The sequence below is a fragment of the Diadema antillarum genome, unplaced genomic scaffold (assembly GCF_040938485.1).
Source record: "Diadema antillarum isolate AM-2024a unplaced genomic scaffold, OU_Dant_1.0 scf00000171, whole genome shotgun sequence".
NCBI classification, from domain to species: domain Eukaryota; kingdom Metazoa; phylum Echinodermata; class Echinoidea; order Diadematoida; family Diadematidae; genus Diadema; species Diadema antillarum.
The window spans coordinates 298,763-321,794 of NW_027271060.1; the positions used below are offsets into that span (position 1 = coordinate 298,763).

Here is a 23,032-nt window from a genome sequence, read left to right on the forward strand (position 1 = left end):
TCACACTTCATCGGCTCCTCTCCCCATAGCCTAGCCTCTCGCTCTCCGAGATCCATCCACTGCGGCTAGAATCCCTCGAATCGTACGTGGGGAGTACAGTTCGTTTATGTACGAACCACAGACGCCTAGCGCTAGTGTAGCTGAGCTGTACCATTTCACCGTTCGTTGACGGGGACCACCCGCTCGCCTCCAAACCAAACTACCTCCGTGTCGAGTTAATCCGTGGGTGACTGGTCGAAAAACTCATGAAAATCTTCATGCATTCTCAGAGAATGACCCAACGAACAGCAGAATGTAGGAGTATCTGGCGCAGGACGAAAAGTAAAGTAGATTCAAGACATCTCCAGTTCAAGTGACTGCTGCTGCATCGTCCCAGGAACTCCGCAGACAATGCCAGGACGGTGGGTACCCTCTTGTCTTTCGTTACACAAGTTACAGTATCTTTAGCTAAAGTTATAAAGCCAAGCCTCAACTCTAAAGGCTATCTCTTCTTAGTTCTTGGTAACCCAGCTCACTTTAACGTTAGAACTAAGTCCAGTCTTCTGTGACTCCGATTTCATATTCGGTTGGTTCGCAGAGGAGCAATTTAACTTTTTCCCCATTTTTAGATTTTTGAAAGAGAAGAACACTTGTCTTCAGTTCAGAGTAGACACAAGTGAACCGCAGTGACTGGTAAAGTAGTGACTGATTTACTGTGACCCGTTAACCGGTTACAGGTAGAAACTGACTACCAGAAACAGAGTAGTAAGTAGGTCTGGAGGCCAGACGATCTGGTAATCAAATTAGAGTTCTTGTGTTGCTAGTATTAGTAAACTTAAACCATGTAGTTTGCTTTAATGCTCGAGTTTAAGTTAACATTGTTTGCCCTTGTTAAGTCTAATGTTGGATGACTGTTTCATTTTAAAGGGGAATTATGGACCTGTCGAAGGTGAGGCAAAAGAGAGCCCAATTTTACCATGGCGGCCATGAAGAATTGAAGATTTGATCAGAATTGGATAAGGATAATTACACAATTCAAAACTGAAGTTTTGCTAATTTTCCCCAAACTACTACTACTAGTACAGTATCATTAGTATGTCTATGAATATGGAAACGAGTGAGTTGATGATATCCTCGTCTCTCAACCCATCATACAGTTTATGAAATTAAAAATCTGGGAATTTCCAGGGGTTTTACCTTGTTCAAATGCGGCATTGCCCCGTCCGTAGCCTCAAATCCCAATCTCTCTGACCGATCATGATCATTATTCTGTGTGAATGAGGAGTTTAGCGCCCTCTACCTCCCTAGCTGTCTGTTCTCTTATACTGTCTTTGCACTGTAATCTCCCTTCCTTTTCAATGATCTTCCTGCCTGCTGGGTTTAGTAAACTTTAAGGAGTTGGCATCCCACCCTCCCCTTTCCAGAATGACTGAACATTAATGGTATCAGTGCGATGGTCTTTGATCCTCCCAGTGACGGTCAGGGCGAGGCGTAACCCTGTACTTTGGTGTGGGAGTAGGCAGGTTACATCTGTATTCCATCATTCTTTCCCCTTTTTGTTTTTGAATAAACTCTGCTCCTTTAAAAACACTAAATTTTGAAAATTGAGTTAATTACTGCATGAGGATACGCTGAATATTTTGCGAGGTTTTTATTTTCGCGAATTCAGCGAGTCGGGTGCTATTCGCGAAATTAAAGACACACGAAAGTATTGACTCTGATCCCGATGTGAATGTGACGTATGCATGTACTTTTCTCCGTTCAGTACAGGACTCCATGATCGCGATTAACCACTCGCGAAATCGTTGGGAATTCCCGATTCGCGAAAATTTAGACTCGCGAAATATATGGCGTATACAGTAGGTTAATGAAGGCAATTTCTTTTTTAAAAGACACAGCCTATAAAAACCACTAAAATCTAATCTAGAATGCAGTATATGAATACTGTAAAAGTAGGAAATTTCACGCAACCAGAAACTAGCGCGAAAATAAAAGCATGCGAATATTTTTGCTTGCCATGTGTTCCAGTAGCTGATGGCTTGATTCCGCAGAATTAAAAACACGCAAAACTCTACTCACTCGGCCGAGCGCGAAAAATTAGTCGCGAAAGTATCCACCTTTACAGTATATCCATTTTCTTTGTGAAATGTTAATCTATGTTCCTTTTTCTGGAGGAAATAAAGTTGCCCACCGAGGCAGGGCCCCATTTAATCACAAAAACATGAAAAGTTATTCAGCCAGAAATAACATAATGCTTTATTCCTTTCATGGGAGAAGAATTACATTTCTGTCAGATTTTGTACATAATCAATAGAAAATTGTGTTGATCGTTTGCATTAATCTTGAATAGAGACATACATGGTACAAGCTGTACATGCAATATCTGTTGAGAAAGCGAGTGACAGTTTCCTTTGTGACTAATGAGGAATATTTTACATGCAAAGTCACAGTTACACATACGTACAGTTGTACCGTATAGTTTTACATTAAGCAAGACCAATTTCTAATATTTTTGGATGCCATTTTGGGCTAATATACTGACATACATTGTAAATGGTCGTGACTAGCGCTTGTACAGTGGTTGATCTGCTGCTCATGTTTTACCAATTACACACACACACACACATACAAACACACTTACACACAAGCAAAGTTTTCTCTCTATCAATATACTGTAAAACATATATTCGCGGCATGAAATTTTCGCGAATTGGAGCTGACATCCTTTTTTGTGGCATGAAATTTTCGCAAACTGCAACTGGCATTCAATGTATATTGTAGACAAGAACTTTTGCGTGCATTTTAATTTCGCAAATCTTGGCGCTCGCGAAATTTGCGAAATTAAAATGCTTGCGAACATTTCTCGTTTTACAGTATAGTGTATTGCATGTTATCTTTTGGGAGAAATGTGGTAGCCCTTTTGGAGGGAGTAATTTCGAATCGGAGCAATGGGCATGACAAATTTTCAAGTGCAGTTCAGTTATCATCATGGTGCTCTATATTGCTACCTTATGATGCTCACTTTTGTCTAAAAAGAGAATAGTTTTGTAAGCTCTTTGTGATCGGAACTCCCCCAGAAAAGATTAAGATAGAACCTGCTTGACTTCCTTGTCTTCACTGAACACCTTGTGTCATTGCAATATCATGGGATAGGATGAATGTTTTCCTTCAAATCCTGTCCTGAAAATCTGAAATCTGTTCAAGTTTGTCTGAACATTTGTCATCTTCTGCTTGTGCTTTTATTCAAATGCATTTGTACGTTTGAAATATGGAATAGAGGGCTAGTGCAGCATAGGATGCTGAAATAGACCAGTTATTGATAATCCAGTGTTCATGACTTTCTTGTAGTTTTTTACCCTTCCCTGATCCCCCCCCCCCCCTCTCAAAAAAAGGATGATATTCACTTATATTCTGAGAGTACACATCGCACAGGCATCAACAGTTTGAATGATAAAGTGCAGGACAAATCACTCTTGACGGTTTACCGGCACCATCAGTTGTCTGCTGCCCTCTAGTGCCCTTTTATTGTACAGGACTGCATGTACTTGTTCCAATGCTCCTTGATAGACAGCAAATATACCCAGTAAGCGTGAGGAGACTAGTGCATATGTAACAAGAAGGTTGGTCTTATTGAATCGATCTTCATTGGCTGCCCGCCGGGATCCAGTATTCAAAAACTGTGACTAGGTCTGCTAGAGCAGAATTGCCCATCAGCGAAATATGTGCACCGGGGCTCACACTCATCTGTAACGTTTGACTCCAGTCGAGATACTTTGGCTGTGTATGTGACATATTAATCTGTACACAGCTCATTACAGGGATTCCCGAATATATCTGAGTCAGGCCATCCTTCCATACACAGTCTTCCCACGCTAAGTCTTAAAAATGATTCTGGGTTTTTTTATGTCGTTGTTGTTTTATTCTTGTATTTCTACATGATACAAGGTCTTCCCAGGGTCTCTCAAGAATGGGAAGAGTGGGAATGTACAGTGACTTTAAAGTTTCCTGTCGAAGTTTCAGTAGCGTGGTTGATGATGATTCTTCCCAAAGTAACAGTTATGGGATCTTACATGTACCTGCAAAATAAGTATGAAGTTCTTGCTTGCTAACACTTAAATTTGAAAAGATACTTGGTTTATTTATATTAGATGTACACTAGTAGTGATGAAGTTGTACACTGTATTACTCTGTTTACTGAATTATTTGTGTGTATGGAGTAAAGTTATTGAATTTTCTGTTTGACTTTTAGACCTCAGTTCTGCTCTAGAGGCCAGTATTCTTGACCTCCTGTAATTGGGGATTTTTCAGAATTTTCAGTATACTTTTTATCACAGAATATCAGTAGACCAGTGGCATGGAGCAACTTCAGTCTGTTTTGTAGTAGCTCACGTTTACGTTTACTGTGGAATTGATGACAATAATGCAGACATTTCTTAGTTTGGAGGATAGCTTTCTGTCTGAAAATTTTGGCAGGTGTCCACGTAATCTGTGATAGTGTTTATTGTTTTAGGAACCCACCTGAGTTTTGATGCTAATTTCAGAGGTAAGATTCTCTTCACTGCAATTAACTCATGGAAAATTATGAAAACAGTTTGTTGTCATCTTGTTGCATGATATCCTCTTTGTTCTCTGTACACAATATACAGCTGTACTTTCATCTTGTATAAGTACGTACTACATGTGGTAATGGAAATACACCCAAATACCAGGTATGATATTCTGTAGATTTGAATCTGATTTCAGATATCTTTTAAATCTCAAGTCTACACATATTTTGCTTTTTCCATGTATCAAAATCACCTGAAGATTTTGATTTCCAATTTTTTTTCAACAAACCTCACTATCATCCCTGAAATACATTTTAGATATAATTTACAAGCATTAAAAGCTGAAGTATGGCTTTTTGGAGCCAGGAAAAATACTGGTAAACCACCTAAAGCAACAACTAGGTATAAAAGGCATTGTCATTCTCTTTTAGTCATATGATGGGAGACACAATGTGATGTGCATTTATAGTTTTCAGCCAGAATGTGTTCACATTTGCTGCAATAATTTGACTGCTCTCCTATTAAATTGGTTTTGAAAAATGAAAATAATTAACTTCACTGCTCTCTTTCTTTCACATTTGCACCTGGTATGCCTTGTTCACAGAATACTTTAATTTACCTTTGCATATTTTACAATGCTCTCCCATTATTAAAGTACCTTTAAATATTCAGGTACCAAAATTATTCTCCCTATACTGTATCCTGCTATGACAAAATTTGGATACTAGTATAACGGTAGAAAGTTGCCAGTCCAAAAGACTTTGTTATAACGGGAGTCACATGTACATTCATTTTGTTTATTTTTACGTTGTTTTTGGGGTCAAAAAATAAACTGAAGTAGAAATTGTAGTACACATACAGTATAATCAATCATCAGTAGAACCGAATGTAAATATTTTGGTGTTAAAAAAACAAACAAACTTGTAAGCCAATCTGTGTGACGAGAACAATACTGCTGGGGGAGGGGGTGTACTGTTTAAATCAAGTTCTGTTCTGCATGTTTCCACACAACATGCTGACACTTGCAATTGATACAGCTGTTATCAAGTGCCTGCTAATATATTGGCCAATAGCACTTTGTGTGCACTGATGAGTTATGGTTTTGATGTTGATATCACTTTCATCAGTGACTTACAAAATAGTCAGTTATATACTGTGACAGCCTTGTAGTAGAAAAGATGGCTTGTGGAACATGTTGTAGAGTATCTTTTTTTTTTGATGTTTGTGTCTGGGACAGATCAATGCAACCATATTGTTTGTTTTCGTTCGTTTGTTGTTGTTTTTTTGTACCATTTGCACTTGGTGACTCCAGTGCTTTTTCTGTGTCTTAATTGCAACATCAAGGGGGCTTGGGAGACAGTCCATACTGCACAAGTGCCTGATGAATGTCCATTGATGTGCTTAGATTTTATGAACTATTTTGGTTTGTCAGTATTTGATACAAATTGTACCTCTAAAATCAAGAAAGTATGAGTAATCCCGTGCAAATTATGGTATCAAATGGGATTTTCCCTTACTCCAGTGTTGTTTGTTCTGAATGCAACGATTACAATGTTCTCTCTTGAGTGAATCATGATACACATTAGCTGGGTTCACATCTAGATCCCTTTACCTTAAGGTTTTCAAAACTTGAAGTTTTGTAAACTACGATAGTCCCCTAGGGAACTAAACTTCAAGTTAGTGTAGATGTAGACGCACATAGTTTTGAAAACTACGACAAAACCTTAAGGCGAAGACACCACGAGAACACCATAAGATATCTTAGGGTTTTGTCGTAGTTTCGTCGTGGTTTTGGGAATGCCCCCCACAGAGCGCTAAAACTACAACAAATATGAACGGAGTTTTGTTAACCACGACGCTCTTGTAGTTTTGAGTGACCTTTTACGGGCGGAACCTCCGGTACCCTATCGTAGTTAGCGTTGAACTTGAAGTTTTGCTAACTGCATGTAGGTGTGAATGGCATTGAAGTTTTGTCGTGGTCTAAGGGTGTGTACAGTTCTGGTCGAGGTGAGGAGTTAGCCTTTAACATTTTGTGAGATATTCAGAAACCACTCTATGAGATGTCAAAGAGCATGCAATTCTAAGGGGTATCAAAAGTTTATTTGATGAAAATCGGTTTTGAAGTGGCAGAGATATCCAAAAACAAGGTGAAACAAAGAGATCCTAATAAAGTTGTGGCATGTCGCCTTTTATTATCATCACTTTTTTGGATATCTCAGCCATTTGAAAACCAATTTTCATCAAATAAACGTTGAATCCTTCTTGAAATCACATGCTCTTTCTTATTTCATAAGAGGTTTCTCATTATCTCACTTAGGAATGTAAAAAACATGAATCCCCACCTCAATCAGTCTACACCCCCTTTAAGGGAAGGAATTTTTACGATTGTAGTTAGTGTAACTTAAAGTTTTGGGATAGGTGTAGACATGGCTGTTGTAGCTGTACATAGTAATGAGAGACATTTGTACACGTTAAGTATTTGGGAGAAAAAATGCCTAAGGTGGTATTAAGCCAGACAAGAGATATGGAACGGTGTGCCGACTTGGTATCACACAAGTTGTTTAGATGTGTCTCCTAGTTTAGTAGTCATGTATAGAATTAGAATGGCTGCCACTCTCAACATGTGGGAGGAGGAACTGACTTTGTTATGCCTAATCACCAGGAAGTATGTAGAAGGGACTAACATTGTGCAGCGGCAAGTTGACAAAAATAAGGAAATATTAAAGTTTGAACCTACTTCCAGGTTTCTAGCTACAGTTGTCAGACCTGTTCAATGGAATTAGATCACTAATGAAATGGCAGTAATCTAGGACAGAAGTGCTTAGTCAAACTTTTTTGGCATGTAAAATGCGTATTATATTTGAGAACTTTTGGAGAATGTTAGCAGTACTTGAAGGGTTTGTATTTGTTTTTTTATTCATTGTTTTTCATTGGTGTATTTATTTGTGTATTTATAAGGCCTGTTGATTAAGTGTTGAATTTCTTTTCCAAATCAGCAGAGGAAAAACACTCTTCTCTTTTTTATTAAGTAAATTCATTTGTGAGACTAAGTATATATATTTGCATTCTGCGTGCATTTTCATGAAATTGTCAATGCTAACAAATACACACTGTAAGTTCCCCCTCTTTTTCACCATTGTGAAGTACAGGAAAAGCATGCAGAAGACAAAAGCTTGGCAGTAGTTCCAGTAGCAAACATCACATTGAGAGATGCTGTCATAATTTCTTGTGATTGGTTAACACAAAGTCCTTCATATCTTTCATTATGTGTTGAAGTATATAGTACATTACAAAGGACTTCCATTTGATCATGTTTTACTCTACGTGTATATACCTAGAGCTGCTCAAACATATAGTCTAACTGGACTTGACACTATCTTTTTCCTTTGGTGGCCTTTTGGAGTCATGAAGGTCTTGATATTTGAAAATTTTGGTAGTGCAAAATAAAAGCAGACATAACTTTGAATTTTGATTGCTCAATTGGGCCACCAACAGATAACCATGTGGGAAGTTTCATGGGCTGACATAGTGGCATAGGCCCTCTGCAAAATTAATGTCAAGCCTTGTATTGACTATTACCATATCGTCTGTTGAGAATGAGAAGGGCGTTAAGTGGTCTTGAACACTATGGGTTTTGTGGCAACTTAACGCCCTTATCATTCTCAACGGACGATATGAAGTCTTTTGATTTCTGAATTGTTATTATATTATTCCAAATTATGCTCAGTTTCATCCAAGTTTACGTTTACAATTTGCCACAAGTTTAGTAAGGCTCAAACACCAATCTCGTAAGTATCTTATAATTTTTTTATTACAAAGAAAAACAAAAATCTCACCCACAATGGATTGTGTGATACAGCCATGTGTGTTGGGTTTACAAATGTATATCTGGTCGGGATTACTGCAAAGGCTTTATTACATTGTTGCACAGATGAACACATTGAGCAAAATGAGACATGAGATTCCTTCACACACGTATTTAGATATCTCTATGTGTGATTTTGTTATTGATAAGACATTGATGAAATCATGAGTGACAAAACACTTCATCTACATGTACTAACATTCCTGTATAGCTGAGTTTACTTTGTTTGATACCGTGTGTTTGATACCAAGTTGGTACAGTGTATGATCTTCACTGTAATACTATAAGAGAGTCCAGGAGCAATTGTTGGTACACAGGGTAGCGTAGTAGGACGCCTGGGTAACAAACATGTTTACATCTCTGCCTAGGGCTCCTCCAGAAAGAGTTAGAATTTACCCTGTCTTTGTGCAAGGCCTCCTCTCTCTCTCTCTCTCTCTCTCTCTCTCTCTTTCCCTCTCTGTCTCTGTGTCTCTCTTTCTTTCTCTGTCTTGCTCCTTTTTTCTATCTTCCCTTCCCTGCAAGGACCCTGACCCCTCAACTGAGCAGTAGCGCAAGCTGAAAGATGGCTCCGTGCCCAGGCCAAGCTTGTGACGCTACTCCCGGACTATACTGTTTAGCTGCCTGTAGCAGGGGATGCTGCTATTGTGCGTGTCACTGGCGCTGGTTCGAGTGAAAGGGGGGTAAAAAGTAACTGCGAATCGCAGACAATGGGGAAAATATGTAGGGGTGTTGCGCTGATAGTTTACCCTTTGTGTGCACTGGTGGTGCGGAGTTGGGATTACTATTTAACCCTGGTCCTTCAAGAAGGGGTTCTATTGATTATTTGATTCCAGGCGGGATGAATGGAGATTTGTGGGACTACAAAGCGTTAAGTGTACTGATATATTGGGGGGCTAGCCGGCTAGCACAAAGACACAGTGTTAAGTCCAGTTTGGGGGCTACCTGTTGTGCTGTCTTTGGAGACATGCTTGCCTGATGATCAGATTTACTACAACTTTAGCTTACTGTTTCTGTTTTTAACCTGTCTGTCTTAGCTTTTTTAAAGGATGAGGAAGACAATGTGTTTGTATTCTAAGAAAAATGCTTAAAAAAAAGAAATGTCTGGAATTGCTGTTGTGGTTGTTAGGATGATAATAATCTGGGTAAATAATTTTACAGTAATAATGATAGTAGACATTTTTAGAGCGCCTTTTCCATTGGAAACAGAACGCTATGAGATGTCATCCCTGGTCGCCATAGGAGATAAGATATATACCTATTGCCAGGCAGCGACAGTACAAGTCCAGTGCACATATAGGGATATCAAATATACAGTAGCACCATGTTCTGCAGAGTTCTCCAAGTTTTGCAGTAAATCATGGTCCTTCTAAGAAAACTTCAGTTTCTCAATTTAAAAAAAAAAAAATTCTCGATAGATTTCTTGAGCACATGGTGGTACTGTAAAACAGTTTACTCAACAGCTTATCCCCAGTCCATGCAAACTTCTTCCTTTTAGGAACATTTGATGAGAACAATATCACAAAGTTGATCATAATTGCTCCTACAGTATATACCAAGAGCTGGACTGAAAGGCTGCCTCCTTTGAGGTGGGTGGGATATCTCAGAATGGAGGGGTACCTCAAAGGGTGGAGTAACTACGAGTGCCCTTTATCTTTTCCCCTGAAAAAAAAAACAAAACCAAAAAACTCCCTTGTTTCTTGCCTGTGTGTATGCTCGCCGAGATTCAGTACACTCCCAGGCAAAGTACATGCGTGGGTGCATGTACTGGATGTCCCACGGAGACAAAGCACTGCTCCCCTTCGTGATCTCATGGCAGCCACGCAAGGCTAAAGGTGAATTCACAAAGATAGTCGGTGGGTTCAAGATATGCTCTGGTGTACAACTAACTAGTGTAGAATATGTGTGATTGTTCGGAATTAGATGGTTGCCTTATGAATCAAACAACAGCTATGGAAACTGCTCACCAATAAAACAATATCTATGTGAGGTGCAAACTCTGCTTCAAATCCTCAGCATGAAGCGGGGGGGGGGGGGGGGGGGGGGGGGAGGGGGGATAGATGTACACACTGTATCAACATTTGTCATTGAATTTTAATATCATTTAGTACAATTTTAGTCTTGTAGTGTGACATTTTTCTTCATCAAGCTGACAAGCACTTGCATAATGCTATTCTAAGTCTGCATGAAATTGACCGCTCACTCTGTTTCCATTTATAAAGAAAGACAGTAGGGGCTATCTGTCGTACTAGATATTAGTGTGATCCTAAATGTTACTGTAGTTTCACATATGCCTGTAATTCCAGAAGCCACATGCACTTTTGCCACATTTTGTTAACTGACCTTGACTCTACAAAGAATTCAGCAGTCAACAATCACAGAGTGTAAAACTTTTTTGTTTGCGTAATGAAAGATATGTTAGGAACACATAAACTGGCCGCGCCATGAATAGTATTTTGAAGAGGCAGGATGGGTAGAGTGACTCATAAGTTCCTATGACTCACCAACTTTGGGAACTTTTCATTGGCTGTGTCTTTCTCTCCCCCTCTTCTCTTTCTCTCCTTCTCTCTCCCTCTTTCTCTCTCTCTCTCTCTCCCTGCTGTCTCACCCTATTTCAGTCTGTGTCTTTGTCTAACTTTTCCTCTCTTACCCCTTCTCTCTAATTTATTCTAAGCTCTTTATTGTCAGTGTTGTTACGTTTTTCTCGTTAATTTTTTAAATGTCCAATAGTTTGAAGTAGTTATACAGTGCTGTACATATCTCCTTCATTGGTGTATTAAATCATAGCATTTAGATATCATTTTCATGTGTACAGTATATCCCACATGACAGCATAATATCATATAATGTGTTTAAGAAATAATGTTCTATTTTTAAAGTGATTAGCATGTTAATGTAGAGATTTTCAATTTCTGAAATTTGCTAATAATAGAATGCTAGAATAGTACGTATACCATACACAATGTATATCACTTGGATTGATATATAATTATATGGAGAGTCATTTGTCACGCCTTGGTCAAAAGGGTTTGGACATCAAAGGGGCGATACAATGTAATTCATTTTCAGAATATGATTATTGTCAGTCTAAGATAGATCATCACATCACAAAACGTACACACAAACAGAAATAATACACCTAGATGGAAAATGCCAACAACTTGATTATATCTGTTTTCACTTTGTTAGCAAAGGAAAATACTATGCGCAAAAATATACCGGTAGGCAAGACATGTGAATCACTTCAAATGATTGTTGTGAAGAAGTCTGCAAAATCATGCATGTCACACTGACTTGGAACCTGGTATGGTCGTGATGCATCATATTTCACACCACCGTAATGCTTTATGATGGAAATAACAAAAGAAAATACACTAGAGGTTCTTAAAAAAAAAAAAAAAAAAATAAAAAAAAAATAGCAGGGCTGTTCAGATGACAATATACTTGAAAAGAGCAGGAATAGGAGAAATGTTTCATATACCAGTGTAATTTTCAGGACGATGAAGAGCATTGTTGCCTTGTTTTTTTTCTTCTTCTCTTTTGGTCTGCTTACAACATTAAAAAGTACAACGGTGTACTTTGTGTTCCTGGCTTCCCTTTTGAGGAAATAGCTTAGAGAGCCACACATGTCATTCTTGTGCAGTAGCCATCAGTACAGTCGGTAAAGTGAAAATAATGTTGTTAATATCACTATAAATGTTTTCTCATTCAAACTTGGGTAGTCCCACTAAATCAATTTCTGTTTTTTACATGGTGTAGTTTTGTTGTGGGTACCCCTTCTAACAATTGACAAGTGACAATTAAGTGAGTGACGCTTGTAAATACAGTGTATGTATATTTTCCTCCTCTTCCCCCCTTTTTCTGTATGACTTCATGTTACATTTATGTGCTGTCTTTTGACATAGTTGACAGGGTCTGTTGATAGTAGACCTGCGAGTCATAGTAATTAAGTAGCATTACCTATTCTTGCCCCTGGCAGCCCTGTTTGTTACATGTATGTCGCAATCTAGGCCTATTTTTCCATTTCTGCTTTGTTGCTGTGTTATGATCTATTTTGTTCTTTGTCAAGCTGAATCAAATTTGTTTTGTGAGTATGTGTGTAGAGACGTCCAAAATGTCAAATAAACAACAATAAAAACGAAACAAGACAAGTGTTTCAAAGCTTGCAAGGCGTTGACCAACTTGGTTTTGCAATGCCTTCTCTGGGATGTTCACTCACATTTGATATCAAAGGGTGTTCACATCAGGATTCTTCTTTGACACACCCAAGTGAGATCTGCACTGTAGGAAAACTACGAGTACCTGATGAATTCGCTGTCAATTCTAGTGAGCCACTTTCAGTTACGTCCTGTATTATGTAATTCAGGATGTTTGTCTTGCAATGTTGCGTTAATATGTAGTGTTAGACAAAGCATACACATGACACAATGACATGAGCTTACAGTCATCAGTTTTGTCAGTTTGGATTATGGCTAATGCAATCTGACCATGTTTGTAATATCTCCTTTCATGTATAAATTGAAACAAAATCTATGTGTTTATCATGGATATATGCTTTGTCTGAAAATGGACATATTGACTTGAACTGTTTTGAACACTGATCGACTTCGCACTTTTGAATAATGATGGTAGTGGCAGGAATGAAATGTGACACTTCTTAGCTATCTGCACAGTGTTCACAGGTCCCTGCTGGGCAATACAGAGATTGTCAAATGTCATGTGAAAAATCAGCCCAAATCACAAAGCTTATTTATCTGCAGATTTTTGTTTGATCACTTTATATATTGATGTCACTTCTGGATCTAGAGGTCCCATTTGCAATCAGCTACTGTAAAAACAGAAATATTCATGTTTCATTGTGGATTTCATGCCACTTTTGGCTAGTGCAAATTCTAAAAGCGCAAAATATCTTTGCAATTTTCAGTGCACATTTTGAACAGGTTGAACTATACATCAGCTTCTTGCAAATACTACTACAGTAGTAATTCATGTGTGCATATATGTGTTCATATGGCCTAGTACTAGCCTTCGCAGCTGATATAACTAGCAAAATCTGTTCCCGCTGTAGACCTGGTAACATGGGGATACCATGGAGTGGTAAGGCTGGCCAGGCTTGGATCCATATTCAAGAATCCCCATCATGATTTGTGTAGAGCTTTATCACTGATCCTTGTGTGTACCATGTGGTAAGTACAAACACAGCCGAAGAATCTCGACTGAGATCCAGTGAATATGTTTTTGAGCCACTTTATGTGAAAATTCAATGGTGAGAAAATAAAGACGTAGGACAACATGTGAGATTTCATTCACTCCAGCTGCTACATACTGGTGCTAGTGAGCCTTTTGGGAGCAGTTCTAGGAAAATTGGCTTTCACTTCTGCTTCGTGGAAACATTGAATTTCAGACACACGATTCCACATGCAGCAGGATGTTCTCTTGCACAAGATTTGTCTTGTGTGGTCGGGCCAGTGCTCATGTTGCATGTGTGGACTCCACATCGAGGTTCTGCAGCAGCTATAGCTTTACAAACGTTAGAAGAGTGTCTGTATTGGTCATGCAGTAGTGATATTTTGCAGAGTTTCGTATGAACACAAGTTTTAGCTGCCATTATGGTCGTGCAAGGGAGATGCATTCAGGGAAACCCTTCATTACATTATTTAGCTCTTGATTGAGATTGACTTTTTGGTCAAAGACTCCTGTGTCTCATGACCACACAGTGCACATATGCAGTATTTTTTGTATGTGTGCAGTTAAAAAAAAAACAAAAAAAAAAACTGCAACAACACAAATGTTAAGTGTTGCATTGCCATTCCGGAACTTTTTCTTTTCCTTTTAGGGCCTCCTTGCTAGAAATTTTGTGTTCAATAGCAACTCGGAAATCAAGCGCAAGTGGTACAAATGCCAGAGTCTGATTGGTCAACACGCCATTTGTGTTTGATTTCTCAAGTTGTGATGGGTTGCAAAGTTTCTAGCATTGGGGCACAGGAGAAGTTAGGATTGTCATTTTGACATTTAGTATAGTCTTACTGGAAAGTATTTTTCTCCCCCTTCCCCCATCAACAGCAGCAGTGGTTTTGCATTATAAACATGTTACACGACGTTGCAATGCAGCAGTTTAGATGAGTTTCACTAAACATGTTGGCATTGCTAGCACAGTTAGATCTGTTATTGTGGATCAATTATGGCTCAAACTCCTGTAAATGCGGAAATGTCCATGGTGCATGTACATCAATTTTCACGTATTTCACACTACTTTTGGCTAACACGAATTTCTAAAACCTGCGAAAATATCTTCCTTATTTTCTCTACACATTTTGAACAGGTTGAATTGTGTACTTTGTCAGTGGTGCCTCCCTGGTATGAGTGTGTGGAATTCTGTTGCCCTAATTAAAAAACCCACAAATATGGTTTTGAGCCGCTCACTGTGAAAAATCAATCGCACAAAAATATCATCCCCAGACTAAACCATTGCAGAAGGCTAATTGCTCTCAGTTTACTATCAGGGGTAAATTAAAGAAGAAAGAAAAAAAAAAAAACGTTAAACAACATAATTAAAAAGGACAAGTTCACCTTCACAGACATGTGGGTTGAGTGAATGCACCAATATTAGCAAAACACATCAGAAAAAGTTTGAGGAAAATCAGACAATCCGTTCTAGAGTAATGCACTTTTGAAGTTTCTGCTCACTGAAGGCTGGATGAGAAGACTACTATAGCTTGTGATGTCACATGAGTACAATGATATAAAGAAAATATAAAGAAAATTCAACATATTTTCACTTTCCTCGCTTAATAAAAGGTCTCTTGACTTCCCTCTGTCAGGGGGAATAATGGGAATAATGTTACCCTTAACATACGTCCATGACAAGTTGAGGAAATGTACACGTTTTTCAAAAAGTAAAATTTTGTGAAATTCTCTTTTATTTTCTTTGTGTCGTTGTACGCATATGACATCATACACTGTAGTAGTCTTCTCATTCAGCAGTAGCTGCGCAGATACTTTAAAAATTCATAACTTTTAAACGGATTGTGCGATTTTCCCCAAACTTTCACTGATGTGTTCTACTGATATTGTTGCATTCACTCAGTCCACATGTATATGAAGGTGAACTTGTCCTTGTTGGCCCGAATTCACGAAGGTGGTACAAATGAAACCATGGTTTAAACCATCATGGACAAAAACCATGGAGCGCCAAGTGTCGCACGGAGTATTTCGTTACGAAATTGGTCATTTCGTCGACAAAATGACCGTTTCGTTGATTAAATTATCATTTCATGGACGAAATGTTCATTTAGTTACAAAATGTTGTCATTTCGATACAAAATAGTCATTTCATTGACGAAATGACTGATTTCGTAGCGAAATATTCCATGCGACACTAGGCGCCCCATGGTTTTTGTCCATGGTTTAAACCATGGTATCATTTGTACCACCTTCGTGAATTCGGGCCTAAATGATTTACGAAAAAAAAGATACATCAAAAACCTATTCACCAGGTTTCATATTACATGCATATAAATGTTGATGCAAAGCCTGCCTTCATATCAGGGAAATGAAGGCCTATTAGATGTCTATACCAATATGTGTTACAGCCATTCAGACAACAACACATAGCAAGAAAAGGGCCCTGGGTCGTGTCCAGCTCCTGTATGTGAACTTTGATGAATTCGGAGTTTAATGTGATGTACAAATTCATGCAAACCCCCGTACAACAGTTTAGCGCTGTCTTGTGCGTGTGTATGTATGTGTGTGTGCATTTGGTGTGTACTTGTCTATTGTGCATACTGCAGCCGCTGCAACGCTGAACATCTTTGCGCTGTTAGCGAGGGACTGATGAACGGTGCTGCACTTCATTTCTCAGCCTCTATTTGCACAAACCCTGGGTATTCATTGCACTGTACCAGTAAAGTAGCTCTGCCAAATCAGCTTTGCTCTGATCTCTCTCCCTCTCTCTTTTGCTTCTTCTTTCTATCTCTCTCTTTCTCTCCCTTTCTTCCATCTATCTTATATCTACCTCTCTTCATCTCTTTCTCTATCTTTCTAACTTTGGAATACATAGAAGTGTATGTGTGTGTGTGTGTGTGTGTGTGTGTGTTTGTTTGTGTGTGGTGTGTGTGTGCGTTTGTGAGTCCCTTGTCTATGTGTTTGCACTTGTGTTTGAGTGCGTGTATGTGTGTCCATCATTTGCATTTTACAAGTGCATGAGCGGGGCCTGCATGATTAGCATATTTGAGGTCAGCCCAGCCTACAACACTAGCTGTCGAGTTCAAGGCTGAGTTTTTGCTATGATATCTGGCAGGAGACAGCACCCTTGCAGATCAAGTGTAATAATCAGTGTGGAACTTTACACCCAACTGCAGATTAGCACCATCAAATTCATATCAGTTGAAACACGTTCTCATCGATATTGGTTGCTGACTGCAACGTTGTTTTCAAAAGCACCCAAGTATGATTTATGACTTTGTCAACTGTAGAGTTATATTTCAAAGTAATAGTATTCAGAGTATCTATCTTTTCATTTTTTAAAGCACCATGAGCACCAAAAGGTGGACCTGTCAGCTATACAAGTAGCCATAATTATTATTTTTTTTATTATTTTTTTTTTTTTGTCTGGCCGCAAGGTCAATGATGAATGTTGCAGGGTCAAGATAAAATGTCTGTAGGGAAGAAATTAAAGATTGCATAGTAAACATGCTTAGTCAAGAGGAATTTGGCATAACTGAATTGACTAAGAGCAGTGTAAAGGTATTGCTTCGAGCAGACAATCTTCACAAGACAGTAACTTCCGTGTATGCTTTGTTGAAGTTTCTAACTACAGCTGTGTCTTCATCCAACTGAGGAAATCGACCACAGAAACATTCTGTGCTTCAAATTTTGTGTGGAAAGTTCACTATATAGGGTCTACATTTTGTGCATTTCCCACCTGAATTGCTTGTATAGAAGTTCAGTCACAGTGATTGTGATGCTGACTTTATTGACCCCTCCTCTTTTAATGTATACAGTATGTTGGTAGGCTCTTCTATCTGTCCAACTGAGGGAAGAAACCCACACATTTCTCATAAAATGTCAGTTGAGATATTGCAACAAATGTATTGCTTACAAAAAGAGGTTTTATTTTTTCATTTTGAATATCAATAAATCTCTTTGTATTCAAGACCTCAGTGATATTCTCAAATGGTGCTCAAACAGTGCAGTTTTCCCTTCTTTGATATCTAGTATCACGTTTGATGAGACTGAAACAGCAGGGGAAATTACTGTCAAATTACGTGGTATCATAGCGCCCAAGAAATATAAAAAAGAAAGTGGAATGGATCCGGAAATGAGACTAATTACACTCCTGTGACAAATGTGCTTTCCCTACAAATATGCCTTCATCGTAATTGCTTCTCTCTCCTTGTTTTTTGTTTGTTTGTTGGTTGGTTTTTCTTTAGTACTTCAAAAACTTAGAAAGAGATATGTTTGCAATTTGTATTGATGAAACTAAGGAACAACTGTATGATATTTTATCATTTGTTCCCTCTTTTCTCCTGTATTATGCTAGGTCACGGGACAAGTTATTTCAGTATCTTTTTTATCAGGTCCATAATAGATATAGACTTAAAACTGATATTGTAATGTTGATTCTACCTTTTCATTTTTGTATCAAGCAATGTTAATTGGATCCAAAACATTTGAAGACCTGTATTTTGCTATGCTTATGCTTTTGTGTCAGTTTCATGAAAAGGGTGGTACACTAGACTTTTATTCAACAAGGGTTTAGGCCTGAGGGTATCATTTGTAAGATTTCAGAGAGAAATCAAAACCTTTCACTGAGGAAAACTTCCAAAGAAAAAAATTTGCAGGCTGCTTGGTTTAAGACTTCTTCCCAGTGATTTACACTTCACAATAGTCTCCAAACAAGTTTGAAAGGTACAGTTATATCATATTTTTGCCCAAGATTGGCTGTGTAAAATGCAAAGAATGTCCTCTTGTTATAAAATCTACTAGCATATCACACAGTGACATGTCAAGTAAAAGTGGATCGTTACAAAAACAAGCAAAAGACAGGTGATATTTCTGGTTCATTACCGGTAGTTCTTGGGAAGGTTTTGCCCCCATCTCAGGGTGTTTTAAAGTTGGTTTGTTTGTTTGTTTAGTCATGTACATGCAGTAATTAGCTTTAAAGTACTATAGTACCAGAAACGTGAACAGTATTTTTGATGGCATCGTGTAAAGTGCAGATCCTGCTGTCAGGTCGACATTTATACTACCTGTCTGGCTCAGTCACATTCCCTACAGCATGACCTTGTGATGCCAGCTTGTGTTCGTAAGTGCATTCCGGGTTCATACTGTCCTTCCTGCAGCCTCATAATCGATTAACAAAAGTGGGAGTCGCAATCAAGATGTCTGAACATCCAATGTTCACAAGCATTCATGTGGGTTACAATAATGTGGCTTGTCACCCGCATTTCTCTGTCTACAGTCAGTCTTGACAAAATTTCAATGTCAAGTGAAGTGTAAATGTTGCTAAATTACTTCACTTTTGTTTTTCATTAATTGGCTTTGTTTTTGTTGTTGTGGTTTTTTTGGTCTGTTGCATCAGTTTCTTTCACCACTTCACGTTCACTTGATTCTAATGATGAAGTTGTGTTTTCCTGCCGTCTGAATGGCCATTTCTGGATTAATATTACACAGTCTTTGTGATTGGGGTAAACTACTGGTACTCAGTACTGTCTCCTCAAGATAAGAGACCGTGGATGAAATTACAGCGTGTCTGGGAATGATCTCTATATAAAACTGGAGCACAAAACTCTAGTAGAATGATTTTTTTTATCAATCTTAGTGATATGTAGTGATAATTTAAGGTACATGTAATGTTACTTCTCTGAAATGAGTTGCCTACGCGGAGGAAATAGGTGTCAGTATTTAGCTCTGTCGGAAGAGACTGTGCTGGAAGTGGCTCCATCCTGAATGTGTTGACTTGAGATTGTCACTAGCAAGTTGCTAACAGACCACCTTGTCACAGACCCAGCTACATGCATATATGTATACAAAGAATGGCCGATATGTTTCACGCGCTCAATAGTAATTGTCTCCACTCAGTTACAGATTCTGTGGCATTGGATGCAGATATACTGGTACGTGGATAATAAGACTGTGAGTGTTGTAGAAAGCTATCAGTGGATCGAGAATCAGATACAGTCATGTCTGAAGGGTGGTCGTCCTGTCCTGATTGGCCAGGAGATTCCGTCACTGTGCACTGCTTTGACAAGTGAAGAGAGAAAGTCTTGAGTACAGCTGGGCAAGGGACTGCAGAGATTTTGTTTTGAAACAAGATCAACTCTTCTGTAACAAGTTATGAAATATGACTGTAGTACTCTAGTGAAAATCTTCTGTTGAATTCATGCTGTGCAAAGGAAGTTCTGGCTCAGTGTACGTAGTTGGGTGGAAGTGAGCTCATATTAATTAAGGCTTAAGCAAGAAACGACAGATCATTTGAATGTTGGTGATGTTGGCGATGTTGGCCAACATGTAGCATTTCGTGGATGCTTTGTGATTAGGCAACTTACATGATGTTAGCAGTCACCTTTGCTATACTCCTCACTTTTTGAACAAATAGAATTTTTTTTTTTCTTCTGAAGTACATTGTATATTGGTTTCTTCATGGCTGTTTGGAGGATAATCTAGGATGTTGTGTTTCCCAAACCTGCCAGCACAGTGGCAAATTGTTTCATTTACTTCAAGGTAAGATGAAATATCTTTCATGTTTTTGGTGTTTGTTTGTTTTTTTTTTGTTATCATTAACCAGAACAAACGAGAATTCCTCTACAAATAGTGTCTTTCACATGATCCTGACTTATCTTTATAGGTCCATAAGGGGTATTTGTGAAATGGCATACTGGCATTCAAATTTTTAACATCTCAATCGCCGAGACAATCTACAGCTGTAGTTTACTAAGAAATCACTCTGCATGCAACAAAAGAAGAGTCATCTCAGTTGCTTGGCGTGTGACATGTTGGGTTCCTCCAGGAACCAAGCTAGGACCTCTATTCTCCGCTGCTCTGATCGATGGCGGTCTTTTTAACATGCTTGACAGATGGAAATATGTGTAATGATTATTAGAAGTATCCTGGAGGCGAGGCATAACAATGCACCATCCTCCCTTTGCAATTAGTGGATGATCTCACCTGGAAATGGTGCTCATTTCTTAATGACATGAAACTAAACACTAGCAAATGCACTGTTTTGAATGTATCAGTCTGTCGCAATCACCCGGATATTCTGGACCTGAAAGTGAATGATGTGGATCATAGTCGGAAAATCTGGGATGTAACTACGCAGTAAGACGGTAACCTAAAATGGTCCTCCCATATCCAAACCATTAACTCTTTGAGCTGGGAAAAGATTGTTCAACACATTCTCTGCCACTTTCAACAGTTAGGTATCTATAGGGAGGGTTTAGTTTATGTTGACACTCTTTACTTTACATTTGTACACTTGCAGAGTATGCATATCCTGGCTGGTCAGTATCCATGATAGAAAAGCAGGCACGTACATGTAGCCCTGTAGCATTGAGAAGATCCAAAAAACTTGTATCCCACAGCACATCTTCCTGACAAGTAGATTCCCAACTTGTTTTAGATAGTATATGGGTGCAATTTATGAGTACACTCGACCATGAGGATGTACAGTAGTCTCAGGAACCAGTCAAAGAATTGCTTTTAGATATTACTGAGGGTGGGGTCAACAGCACTCTAGACCACACCAACTATGTGGTCAGCTCTCATAAGAAGAGTGCTCATTCAAGGTACTTGAGGCTTTAGAATTCTACAGGTATGTGCATGTATGGGATCATTGTAAAATGTTAGCAAATAGGGTCATTTTTAGCAACATGTGTATATGGGTGGATATAAGCTACTTGGCAGAGATCTGCGCTCTCTGAGTGTTTTTTTTTTTTTTTTTTTTTCTTTGGGGGGGGGGGGGTCATTTGCCCTTCTTTCAGAGAAATGTTTCTTAGCTTAGCGTCACATTGAATGCTCATGGCACAGCTTTAAGTAATAGTGGAGATGTTATCTGTGTGGAAGCTAATTGTTTAGCAACCTATTACTGTAGGATTCCAACAAGTTATATTGAAAAGCAGGTATTATGAACCACATGAAACCTATTATACTGTCTCATACTGTCATAGAAGTTGGTAAATGAAAGAAATGTCATACAGCCATAGTTTGCACTGCTAGCAATAATAGATTCATCATAATAGAGGGAAAATATGCCACTATCATAAATACAATTTTTGACAGTAAATTTGTTTAGAGATGGGGGTATCTTATCAAACTGTCATTTTGATTTTGTCTATTAGCCTTCAGCATGTTGCATCACTACCAAAAAAAAAAAGACAATAACAAAAAGAAACGACACATAGAATGTAATGAAATATAATGCTAGTATCAGTGTCTCACTGGTAAAACAATAAGGCGAAATAATGGTATTTAGGTAAGCACCATAGACATATAACTTGTAGGTTCAGAATAAAGTACGGGCAGTGTCAAGCAGTATACTAGTACATTGAGTGCCTGGTGTCTGATTTCAAATGTAAAATGCACTGTATTATAATATCTGAAATCTGCTCATACTTGCAGGTGGTTAACTGCTTGATGGTTAAGTTTTATTATCTTTACCCACTCATTTTATGACACACACACACACACAAACTCATACAACACACACATGCACAAACACAAAGAAAGATTCCTAACAAGACAGGGTATAAATGTAGCTGTTACGTTATCATAAAGTTGACTTTCATATTGCTTTTTACCTAGTGAGCGTTAAAATATTTACTGCTCTATGTTTCCCCTGCCTTGGAGTGAGGTTTGAAAATAGAGCAGTCTTCTATCAAATTGTTTTGCTGAACTGTTCGTATTATTCAAATGCTCCTCTTTTTGTGCAAAGTTAGACACTTGGTTGTCAAATATGTAAAGACTTGTTTGCAACGAGCCCTATTTCTGTGCTGTGCTCTATCAACGTAATTATCAGCATGTCTGCTCTTGCTTGCAACATGTGGGATTGTTCATATGCCTTTTAATTTGCTGCTTGTGAATTGTAGCTATGTGACTGGCATTGTTGTAGAAACATTCAAATCTAAATTTATGTTTGTGAAGGGTAGTTAGTTTTTTTCAGACTTTGAAAAAAAAAACTTTTTAACAGCCCCTGGGTATTCATGTATGTGAGAAGACAGAGACATGTTTTTATCTGAGTCATTTTGACAATGAGGCTCTATATTCTTTGTGAAAGATATATTCCTGAGATCCTTTCAGTCATGAATTTCAGTCTCTGACCATTCAGGGACAGCTATCAAAGTGCTACACTCAGCAGTAAAAATAACATGTTTGTTAGTTTCCCAAAGTTTTCTCACAGGTCACACACATTCTTGTGCCATTGTGGGAAGATATTGTCAAATTTACTCAACTTCATTACAAGTATGTTTTTCTCTTCCATCAGCTGGGTTTTTCCACCCCTAAATTCCCCCGAAAATGAACGTCAGTTTCCATGACTGTCACGTTACCCCCGCACTGGTGTGGTGAGTGTCGCAATGAGAGACAATCCTGGTTTTCATTCACTGTTGACATAGCACTCTTTGCAACGACTTCTCGTGTGTGAGTG

General features: G+C 38.5%; 1 protein-coding gene across 1 annotated transcript in view; it reads left to right on the top strand.

Moving 5' to 3' along the window:
• The window catches only part of LOC139722776 (uncharacterized), a 30,159-nt gene continuing 7,127 nt past the window's right edge, over positions 1 to 23,032 (top strand). The window contains exon 1 of the mRNA XM_071634063.1: positions 1 to 401. Coding sequence (XP_071490164.1) covers positions 391 to 401 — 11 coding nt within the window. The 5' untranslated portion in view covers positions 1 to 390. The remainder of the gene's footprint in view (positions 402 to 23,032) is intronic.